Here is a 12,012-nt window from a genome sequence, read left to right on the forward strand (position 1 = left end):
TATATGTGCAGACAAAACACTCAAACTTATAAAATAATCTTTGTAAAAGTAACTGGAGTTACTTATTTTAAACACTCAATAACTGCCTGCAGCTCTTGTTAAAATTCTTGATAGTGTGGTCAGGAGGCCTCTGTAAGCTACAGCACCATCAAGCCAGCTGTCAGATAACTACATGGGGATCATTCAGTTTCCCCCATCTAAGATGCTGCTGCCTGTTTCTCTGCAGCTCCCTCCTGGTTTCCCATCTGCAGAAGAGGCCTATAATTTCTTTACGTTCAACTTTGATCCTGAGCCAGAGGAATCAGAGGAAAAATCACCAGTAAAAGGTGGAGAGAGAGCTCATCATGAGGACCAAGAAGGAGAAGAAGGAACACAAGCTCAAGAGAGAGCGAAGAAAACGGTATCTGATACAGTGACGGTGGTGAGGAGGGGTAGGGGGGACAGGGCTGGAGAGGAGGCCATGGGACAGCTTGGTTGGAAGCAGGAAGACCACTAAGCACTAAGAATTGATCCACCATAACTGTCTGCAGCCCTTGACACAGCCCACAGATCAGGCAGTAAGGGCCTTAGCTAAATCTGTCCATCTTTCCTTGTGTGAGCAGAAATAAAGTAGCTAGCATGATTTGAGGGTGTTCTTGCTAGACCCAACATTTCCCATATAGAGTGCTCGGCTCCAGAAGGCAAAGGAATCCTGCCTTTCTCTCACAGAGGCTTACAAGAGAACAAGTTTTTGTGCCAAATACCACCCTGAGTATAAATTATGCAACATAACTATGAGCCCAGGTTCTTTAAGTAAGTGTACTGGCATAACCACCTTCAAAGGTGCAGGCCCTGTTAGGATCAGACTGTAGTTTGGGTTTACACTTCTGAGTGGAAGTGGCTTCCTCTGTTGTAGAATTTTCCAGGTAGCTGGAAGAATAGCAAAAAGCAACCAATCATAACCCACTTGTGAAATATGAAATGTCACCTTCATCTGAAAAGGAAAATACAGTTTGTGTGTATGTGTGCACAGTGTGTGGGTGAGTTCGTGTGTGTAAATGTGGGTAGGTATGTGCCACCATCCTTGTGTGTAGGGCAGAGGAGTTCTTCGGGTGTCTCTCCCCTCCTTCTCCTTGCTTGAGACAGAACCCATGGTGTTTGCCCACTGTGTGTGGCAGGCTAGCTGGCCGGTGAACCTTCAGGGATTCTCCTGTCCCAGTTCTCAGTGGGAGCACTGCAGTAGCAGATGCTCTTGTTCCACCTGGCTTTTATGTGGGGTCTAGGAACTTGAAGTTGTTTCCTCGTGCTCTTGTAGTAAGCACCTTTACCCACTTGCCTATCTCCCCTGGCCCGGCAAACACAATCTTGTAAGATGTGGTAAGTTTCATGGGTTCTGTCTTAGTAATTCTCTTCCCAAGTCTGCTAAGAGTCTTGGTACCACTTGTTGCTTTTCAATGCTGTGTAGGAAGAGGAAGAGCTGCTTAATGGGAAGGATGCTGAAGACTTCCTGTTGGGCTTAGATCCCACGGCCCATGACTTCGTGGCAGTCAGAGCTGCAGAGTACAAGAGTGCCCGCATTCAGCTGCAGAAGGAGAAAGAAATCCTCTTCACGCCTAGTCGGCTGACAGGTACTCTCTCTCTCTTTCTGTGCTCAGCTCTGACACCGTCATGAAATATGCCTGACATAGAAGGACCACCCTTTCCAGACCTCATTCTAGGCTTGAATATAATTTACTAATTAAAAACGATCTTTGGGAGCTGGGGAGATGTCTCAGTGGATAAAGCGCTTGTTGCGCAAGCTGGACAACCTGAGTTTGGATCCTTGGCTTTTGTGCAAAAAGCCAGGAGCTGTAACACCTGCCAGTTATTCCAGGGCTGGGGAATGGAGACACTTTGATCCCTGGAGCTGCCTAGCCAGACACGATCTAGATTCAGTGAGAGATTCTATCTTATTCCAAAAATGCAATGTGCACACATCCATACTTACCTGAGGGCACACACACACCTGCTCCGTGCAAGCAGAAGTCAGAGAGCTGCAACCAAAAGTAGGCTCCCTTATTCCCAGGTGCCTTGGCTGAAGAAAGGAAGAAATAAAACTCGCATAAAAGATGACTTGGTGCATCACAGAGAAGATGACAGGGGTGAAGGGCCAAGTGTGATGACCAGACCCATAGCTTCTGCCCCATTGCTATTGCTACTGTAGATAGCAGTGGCTTTAGAGGAGCACAGACTTACCTAGGGGTGCAGCAAAAGCACCTATCTAATCTAATTTTGCTGTCACAGTAGTGTATCTGTGATAAATAAGGATATTCATATATTACATGCATATATATTCATATATATGATAAGGATATTTAGATTAGATAGATTAGATTAGATTAGATATATTCACACTCACTTAATCACACACATATAAACCTGCTCCATGGCAAGCAGGAGTCAGAGAGCAGAATATATATGCACACACACACACACATACACACATACACACACACACACATTGGCTGAGCAGTCAAAGCTATTTTAACAAAAACGTAGACACCATAAGATACTGTTGACCTGGTGTTTTAGTCTAATGAATGAAGATCAATAAAGAAGTATGTCCTGTGTATTCTGAGGACCAGAGGAAAGTTTTCTAGGGACAGGCCTAGCTCAGGTGGCAAGGGGTGGAATATACAGTGTCCGATGGCCATACACAGACCAAGACAGCATGGTCAGGTGCTTAACGTCATCCAGATGAGATAATTATGAGCCCTGTATGTATTAACTCTTAAGTTAAGTCCTGCCTCTGCCCCAGGCCATCGTTTCCCACCCTTCTGTCTTCTCTAGTCCACTCTGTTGCAGTGGGCCTCACAGCCTCGACAGAATCTAAACACTGCTGGAGTCCCTCCCCAGTCCAGAGCCCCGAGCTCCTCCCTATGATCTGAAGAGTTTCCCTTGCTCTTCCCTGCTACCCTGTGCCTCCTCTTGCTACACCACAGCGTTATGAAGACAAGCTTGTCTCCCAACATGCACATTTTCAGTACAATGGTATCTGAGGGTAGGGGTGCATTCTAAGAAAAAGTCATTAGGTGAATTTACTGTTGTGAGAACATCACACAGTATACTGTGTGTACCCAATTGGTGCAGCCTCATATACATCTGACTTGTGCTCATAGCACATGGTTCCAAAGGGAAGACCTGCATAGCATGTCACCTACCATGCTGATGGAGCTCAAGGCTAAGTACAGGGACACCTGTAATAGAAAGCTTGGGTGGAACCACTGTGCCGATCATGTGAGTGACAGCAGGTATTCTTGACTTGCAGGGTCTCTCCTCCTGCCTCAAACATCCTCCTCTTGACACTAGGCTTGCATGGTGCCTGCCCCTAAGCAGACTCCTTCTTGTATCTGGAGTTCACCTCTCCCCTCCCTATGTTTCCGTCAACTTTGAGTCTCTTCATCAGAAGCCACTCTACAGCAGTGGTTCTCTACCTGCCTGATGCTGGGACCTTTCAGAACAGTTCCTCATGCTGTGGTGACTCCCAACCATAAATTATTTTCATTGCCACTTCGTAACTGTCATTTTGTTACTATTATGGGTTGTGGTGTAAATATCTGTTTTCCCATGGTATTAGACCCTGTGAACGGAAAGGTTGAGTTGTGGCCAGTGCCACCTGAGAGATTCCACCCAGCATTAGCCTGACCTGAAACCCTGAGTCACAAGAGAATCTGTCAGTAGGAAGTTCACAGTAAAGATCTGCTTTTTATAAATAACAGAGAAATCAAGAGCACACAGACAGTCCTGGTCACTCTCACCTCACTCACAGAAACTGTTCCTTTTTAGTGCTGGGTACCAGGCCTTAGACGTGTTGACCCCACTCTCGATACTAACTACCTGCCCAGGCTGTGAGCTTTTCAGTTTGTAAAGTATTTCTTTGGACTTGATATCATCTAATTCTCCCAGGAACCCAGTGAAGGAAAAAAATTTAGTAGTTCTTGTACAAAAGAGCTCCAAGTGCCTGGCCTGAATTCACCAGGCTAAAAGGCAGTAGCTCAGACTCTCTACCCTGACCCTTAGCTCGGAATGCCATGCTCTCCTCAGAACACCCCGCTGCTCAGATCAGTGCTGAATTATTTAGGTGTTGTGTCCTAAGTACACGACTCTATATGGTCTTGTAAATAAGCACATTCATCTTTTCCTCTGTTCTGCTTCTGGAAATTAATTTAGAAAACGTGCTTTTTAAAAAATAAACAAAATCTGACACTTGTTTTAATTACCCAAATGGCAGTTTGAAGGTTGAGGCTGGTACTCATGTCCATGCTTATTATATTTATTTGTGAACTATGTAGTGCCGACCTATAAAAAGCTTCCTGAGAACATACAGCCAAGATTCCTGGAAGATGAAGGTCTTTACATCGGGGCCAGACCAGAGGTGGCACGCACCAATGAGAACATCATGGAGAACCGACTGCTGATACAGGAGCCTGTGAGTAGGGACCGCGTTCTCCAGAGGAGCCTGGCGGCTCACGCCGGACACTGGACTCTAGAGCGGGCTCTTTCTAGTTTTTTTTTCATGTCTTTGTCTCTCAGTACATTCTGAGAGCCCAAACAATGCCAACACTCAGCTGCTCAGAACATGTCCACTGAGAACTAGAAGCTGACATTTCTTAGGTCCCCAAAATTTTAATTGTCAATATGGAGAGTAATCTCAACATTGTGTTCCCTTTATATCCTTATCAAAGAGAACATAAGATTCTTGTTAAGCATCCAATTACTTGTCTTTCCCCTCTGCTTTGGTTTTTATTTTGTTTTGTTTCTCAAGAGAGTGTGCCTCTGTATAGCCCTTGGTATATTGGTGCTGTCCTGGAGCTCCCTTCTATAGACCAGGCTGGCCTCGAACTTAGAAATCTGCCAGCCTCTGGTCACCAAGCGCTGTAATTAAAGTGGTGTGTCACGCTTGCCGACCCACTTACTTGTCTTAAATGTAACCTAATTGTGGGAGTGTTAGTGAAGAATTGATTTCATGCAGACAGAAACCTTTAAAGTTCTTCAAGAGCCCAAGGTGACACAGGAAATATGTAACCAACAGAGAAATTGCCTGCAAATGTTTTCCAAACCATCCTTCTCTCTGCTTGATGCCCAGGGGAGTAAGTGGTTCGGAGATGATGGCAGAATCCTGGCACTGCCCAGCCCCATCAAGCCGTTTCCCTCAAGGCCATCACTAACCACACGGGAGCAAAGCCCCAAGGCTGGACTGGAGACTTTGTACAAGAAGGTACAGGTGCCCTCTTTGCTTTAAGTCCTTATTAAAACATGAAATTGAAGTCAACTTGCTTACTGAGTAGCTTGAGCTGAGTTTATAACTTCTTAGTTTTTTTTTAATGTTATCACCTTAAACAAGAGCCCAAATAGCAATTATATGAGTGAGCTCAGTCTGCCCTTATCTTCACATTTCTTTTGCTCCTTCTTATCTCTTTACTACTCACCTGTGCTGAGAAGCTATTCTTTCTTCTCTCCTTTTATGGTCTAAGGGAGGTTTGCTGTCCTTGTACATTCCCTACCTCACTCATCTGAAGCTCTCTACTAAACTGCCTGATTTGGGTCCTTGATTTACCGCTGCTACAATGAACTGGGTCCTTGGCCTCTTTCTGTGTCTTGATTCTTTGCCATTGAGTTGGATTAGCAACAGTGTCTTCCTCCAAGAGATTCTGTGCAGACTAAATGAGATAATATGTGCTGCCATGAGAAAACACCTGAGGCTTAGAGATTTATTAAGAAAAGACATTTTATTTATCTCACAGTCCTGGGGGTTCAAGAGCATGGTGCCAACAACTGCTCCTCTCTGCTGGGAGCCTCAGGGAAGCTGCCATCACAAGGATGGGACTATGAATCGGAAAACTCATGGGATGATAATGAAAGCCATAGAGACAAACTAAAGTGCCAGGACCTGCTTTATAACAACTCATCTCTTGAGAACTGGTCCACTCCATGGGACCAGCATTAATCCCTTCTGAGGACAGTGCCACCATGATCAAGCCACCTGTTAAATTTCTACTGTGTCAATAAGCAACAAGACCCCAGGGACCAAACTTCCAGCATTCCAGCTCTCAGGGACAAACATGAGACATCATTTCAAGTTTGTAGTATCTCTGAACTGATTAGATAAAACAGAATGGGCATATGACAACCATTCTGTAAAGTGGAATGGTGAGCAGAGAAGACACAGGCTCCTCTCCGTTTGACTGCGCAGACATATACTGTCTTTTGTGCAGCTCTGGGCAATCCCTTTGCTCTCTGGTCTCTCCTTCATTAGAAAGTAGGAATGATGATACTGTGGGTGGCCTGCTGGGTCCTTGTGAATGCTAAGATGACCGTTGAGCTTCCTCCCTTTGAATTTCAAATTTCTATAAGATAGTTTTTACAGGTGGCTGTTAATGACGGCTGCTTTGTGCAGAAGGGTGATCCTGGAAGCAGGTTTACACCTAGGTCCCAGCCAGGGGGATTTATCAACTACTTTCAGAAAACAAAGATGCATGATAGAATTAGTGATCAAGATAGCGTGAACTTATACATATGTCTTCTAACCCATCAGTCTATCTCTTCATCCAGGCAGCCATCTAAGCATGAAACAGTAATATGATGAAGCATTAAATTATGGATAATATTAGAAAACTTGGATAGCTAATAGAAAAAGGCTCTTTGTGGGGTCAGTGAATCTGCCCCTTAGCAGTTCTAAGCTAATGTGGAAATGGACCGAAGTCAAGGGATCGGATTGTCAATTGCACCAAGAGAAAAACTGGCCAAGAGAATGCAATTAGGATGTGAGATGGGAAGAATCTCACTGGCTGTCACATTGATGAAGAAAGAAAATGTGATAGATACACACAGTGAATGTGTTTGTCAGCTTTCCTGCACTCTAACAGAATGTCTGAAGTAGTCAGCTTAAGAGGAGAAAGCTAGGCATGGTAGCAGATAGCACACTCTTTTAATCCCAGCACTTAGGAGGCAGAGGCAGGCAGATCTCTGTGAATGTAAGACCAGCCTGGTCTACAGAGCTAATTCCAGGTCAACAAGGGCTACAGAGAGAGACCCTGCCTCAAACAACTGCAAAAATGTTGTACCAAGGTATATCCAGAAAAGTCTTTCTATTCCACTCTTGGACTCAGCCATCTCTTGGGCTAAATGGCTTCTCTTGGGCCCTGGCTTTGCTTTATCAGATGATAGAAATAAAGTCCCACTACTGGATCAGGAGTCAGCAATCTTTTGGGCCTTTAAAGGACTCTTGGTGATCACACTGAGAGCTCCGACGCTGATGCTCGCTCGGCCCAACAGGAATCAACTACCACTCAATAAACCATCAATTCCAGTGATAGATGTGTGTTGCTTAAAAGCAGAATAGTGTGCAGCTTCTGAATTGAGATGCGGTTACCAATGACAAAGGAGTAAAAACAGATGTACAAACACACACTTAACCTACAAATAAACTATGCAATTTAACATATTTTAGGAGAGGACCAATCCAAATCTAAAACTTAAAAATACCAAGTAGAACAAAACATAATAGAGACATGAAGTTTTCCCAATGACAGTAGCACAATGGGCTGGTCACTGGGGACCAGCTCAGTAGTCACTGGGCTGCTTCCTTCCACCGAGCCCGTCTGTGTTGTTCTGTCTTTAACTGGCAGTCTGACATATACTGTATTGTACTTAGTTTTTGGAATGCAACAGGTGCCATGTCCAAAGTTGCCCTTAGTCTTTGTGGCCCATTTGAGGAGACAGAAAAGGAGCCAGGGGCTAACAGTACAGTGTTGGGAGTGGACTGCCTGCTATGCCAGTGTGAGGAAATTGCAAGGAGTCCATCTTCCTTTCTTGGTTAAACTTAGCACTTGGCCTTCCTGTTCTTCTTCCCAATTTTTTTTATAGAAGGTCTGTATTTGTTGCAAAACCCAGTGAAAACTTATAAAACTGCAGGGGGAGGCATAGGAAGCACAGTCAAAGACTGGGACATGGGCTAGGGGCTGGAGGAGTCTCAGTCCCTCTCCCCCCCTCCTCCCTCTTTCCCTCCCTCCCTCATTCCTCTCCTTCTCTCTCTCCCTCTTTCTTCTTATTCTTTTCACCTTTTGCTTGATTCTGCATATGTTGGGACAGGTGTGTGTGTGTGTGTGTGTGTGTGTGTGTGTGTGTGTGTCTGAGAGAGAGAGAGAGAGAGAGAGAGAGAGAGAGAGAGAGAGAGAGAGACCCTTGATGGACTAGCTCATAGCTCTAGAGGAAAACGATAATATCCATCCCCCATCTCCCTCTGCCAATACTAAGACGAATAACAGTCAGTTGTAAAGGAATCCTATATCCACCCAGGCCATAACCCAGGAGATATGGCATGGTCCCTGGAAAGGGAAAGTGAGAATGGTCTCCAGGAAGACCTGGAGGAGAAGACGGGGCATCTGCCTGAGGCATAACACTTGAATGAGCTTTGTTATTATTTCCTCAGGACCATGTAGAAACTTATTTTCTATCCTGTCGTTGATACATAGGTATAGACATCTCTTTGAGCATCTGCTGAGAATACCAGTAGATCGTCCACCAATGCTTCCTCTTACAGCCTTGCGTTTTAGTTTTCAAATAAAGAATGAGGAGTCATGTCAACTTCACAACTTGAAATACACTTGGAAATACTCTCTCTCCTTGGGAGAACTCACTGCCATTTCTTCCATGACAGTTCTCTGTCTCTAAGAAATGTAAGCAGATGGAAGAAGAGGAGACCCTGGGTTCTTTCTCCCTGACATGTTAGGCTTGGGCATTCTGAACGTCTGAGCTTAGCACTGAAGGTAGAGAGACCAGCAGCAGTTACTGGAGGGTGAGCTCATCCTGTGCTGGGAGAGGAAGGCTTGGTAAAAAGTGCCCCAGGCAACATTGGGAGTGCAGAGCAACACTCTACCACAGGCGCTTACTCATCCGAGCACACAGGCTGGAGCCTGAGAACCACACCCTGGGTGACTATAAGTCTGGAAACTCCCATGGAGAAGGGAGAGTGGGGCAGAACTCAGCCAGAGAGGAAACTCCCGTCACACCTAAGGTTGACATTTAATTATCCATGTTTTGCTACACTGAAGTTTTTTTTTTTTAATTAATGCAGAGTATCTGAGTGGTCATAGGAATATGTGAATTTAATTGCCACCTCTCATTTCCATACATTTTTTTTCCAGATTAATAGACTGTTAATGTAGTAGTCACTGACTAAAGTTGGGAGGGACTGCTTTAAGACCAGTTGCTCAATTCTTTTACTGGAAAGAGCTTTGGAAGCTATTTGTGTTAACTAGAAAATTACAAGATGGCATAGCACAAATGGTTTATTTGCAAGTTATGAGGCTAAATGGATGATGTAAAACCCCAAGACAGAACTGACGCCCCCACTCTGCATCATCTCTGGGGAGCATGGTCAGTACTCTCTACATTTAATGCTTTTGCATGTCTCAGGTAGGGATGCTGGATTGGAACCCTGATCTTGTATGTCTTCAGGTTTCTCTGTATCTTCATCTGTAGAAATGGTAGCCTGAGGAGAAATGTTTAGTTAGCCTTTGTCCATCGTGTGAAACCTTGTTGCACTCTGCATGCAACATCCTCTTTATTCAACAATGGCTGGAGGGTGTCTGCAGTCCACTGAAGTTCAAAATCAAGTTGCAGCCAATTTAAAGGAGAAAAAAAAAAAAAAACCCTTACCTGGTGGGAATGTGCTTGGAATGTGCAGAAGAGGAGATTCTGGCATTAGAGAGCCATGATTAGAGTGTTATTATTCCACAGCTGACGAAGAAGGGAAGGAACTCTACACTTTTATCGTATCTGTGTATGTATGTCTGTGTGTGTGTGTCTGTGTGTGTGTCTGTGTGTGTGTCTGTGTGTCTGTGTGTGTGTGTCTGTCTGTGTGTGTGTCTGTGTGTGTGTCTGTGTGTGTGTGTGTGTGGATGTGTGTGTGTGTGTCTGTGTGTGTGTGTCTGTGTGTGTGTGTGTCTCTGTGTGTCTGTGTGTGTGTGTGTCTGTGTGTGTCTGTGTGTGTGTGTCTGTGTACGTCTCTGTGTGTATCTCTGTGTGTGTGTGTGTGTGTGTGTGTGTGTGTGTGTGTGTGTGTGTGCATGGAAATATCTCATTTGTTTAGTAGAGTGTCTGGCCTTGAAGTTATTATTGTCGACATAGTTTTCTGTATTTGTACTTCTGGTAAAGCATGCTCATATGAGCCTTCACTTGGTGGTAAAATTCGTTGTACTCTTGTTTCTTTGTACAAGAATTCAAAGAAAGCATATACGAGTTTTGCCCAGTCAATTTTTACCCAGTCAGTTCTACAAGGTTCTCCTAGATGAGCAAACACACACACTATTGATGCATACTTAGAATTAATGGCTCCTATGGGACCTAATATGGTGTGTCCTATATTTAATTACTGAAACATTCAGATTCTCCTCTAAAATGACATTTAGCTTGTCTTTTATTTATTTTTGACAATGTTCAACATGCATGCAATGAATTATGCCCACACTTATCTCTGTTACCCTGCCTTGTCTCACTCCTGAATACCCCTACTTCCTCCCACCCAGTCCTCCTCATTCTTTTATCAGACTTTTTTGTTTTGTTTTGTTTTGTTTTGTTTTTGGTTTGGTTTGGATTGGTTTGGTTTGGTTTGGTTTGGTTTGGTTTGGTTTTGGTTTTGGTTTTTCGAGACAGGGTTTCTCTGTATAGCCCTGGCTATCCTGGAACTCACTCTGTAGATCAGGCTGGCCTCGAACTCAGAAATCCGCCTGCCTCTGCCTCCCAAGTGCTGGGATTAAAGGCATGCGCCACAACTGCCCTGTGAAAATATACTCTTATAAACATTCCCCAATGGCAACACTTGCTTTTTTTACTCTGTCTTAAAGCAGCACTCTCTGGTGGCAGTCTGTCTCTAACCAGGAGAGGAATATAAGCACAAAATCTGTGATGCTCCCTGCTTCAGTAAACAGTAATGATTGATGGGGAAGATTTTGAAGAGGTTTTAGATGAAAAACAGTCTTAGTTGTTACACTGCACACCAAAGAATTCCCTTCCCATTTCTGCATGTGGGGCTCAGTTTTCCCCCACCTCTCCCTACATTATTCAACATGCTACAGATTTTTAAATCTTAGTTACAACAGAGGGTATCTGTGATCCAAATGCTCCAGGCCATCAGCAGCAAAACACAAGACTTTAAGAAACAAGGAAGTCTAAAGGGAAAAGATTCATGATAGCTTTTATCTGACAGCCTTTCCTTTGAGGACAAGACTCACACTCCGCTCTCTTTGGCAGGCAGAGAAGTATGTCCACAGTAGACAGCATATGATTGGATCTGGAGACCCTCCAGGAAATTTCCAACTGGACATCGATATTTCTGGCTTAATCTTCACTCATCACCCCTGTTTTAGCCGAGAGCATGTCTTGGCATCAAAGCTGGCCCAGTTGTATGACCAGTACCTTGCAAGACAGCAAAGAAATAAGACGAAATTCCTTACAGATAAGGTACTTGTGTTCTCCGTGCTTGTGGCTGATGGGGCTGGTTCTTCTGATTAACCCACTGGGGATGCTTCTAACACCGAATGTTTCTGTCCCCATTTCACGTGTTCTCTGCCCAGGGTGTGTGATAGTGTCCTACCTAGAGGCGAAAGGAAGGTGTCATATTTCCTCTTCCTGTTGCTGTGCTAAAATACCCTGACAAAAGCAACTTGAAGGAGAAAGGGTTTATTTGGGCTCACGGGTCAGGATAAACTCCATCACAGTGAGAACGTTAAGGAGGCAGGAGTTAAGTGCTCAGCTATTTTCCCATGTTATATAGTTCAGGATCTCTGTCCAAGGAATGGTGCTACCCACAGTAGGTGGGTCTCCCTTCCCCAGTGAACTCAGTCAAGATTACCCCTCACACACATGCCTAGATGCCCATCTCCCAGATGGTTCTAGATCTTAACAAGTTGAAAGTTTGGGATTAGCGACTACAGGAGGGTATAGATTGTATTCAGTTAATAAGCCCAGATTCCGCAGCATGCATTTGCCGTA

At 44.4% G+C, this 12,012-nt stretch overlaps 1 protein-coding gene across 9 annotated transcripts in view; it reads left to right on the top strand.

Annotated features, from left to right (window-relative positions):
* Cc2d2a (coiled-coil and C2 domain containing 2A) overlaps nucleotides 1–12,012 on the top strand; it is a 78,602-nt gene that overhangs the window by 21,440 nt on the left and 45,150 nt on the right. For all 9 annotated transcript variants that reach the window (XM_006503938.3, NM_001359903.1, NM_001359905.1 and 6 more), the window contains 5 exons: nucleotides 227–400; nucleotides 1,445–1,607; nucleotides 4,311–4,447; nucleotides 5,105–5,236; nucleotides 11,272–11,481. Coding sequence is in view for 8 of the 9 variants with exons in the window: in NM_001359903.1 (NP_001346832.1) it covers nucleotides 227–400; nucleotides 1,445–1,607; nucleotides 4,311–4,447; nucleotides 5,105–5,236; nucleotides 11,272–11,481 (816 nt within the window). In the remaining variant the exon portion in view is untranslated. The remainder of the gene's footprint in view (nucleotides 1–226; nucleotides 401–1,444; nucleotides 1,608–4,310; nucleotides 4,448–5,104; nucleotides 5,237–11,271; nucleotides 11,482–12,012) is intronic.

The sequence above is a fragment of the Mus musculus genome, chromosome 5 (assembly GCF_000001635.26).
Source record: "Mus musculus strain C57BL/6J chromosome 5, GRCm38.p6 C57BL/6J".
Lineage (NCBI taxonomy): Eukaryota > Metazoa > Chordata > Mammalia > Rodentia > Muridae > Mus > Mus musculus.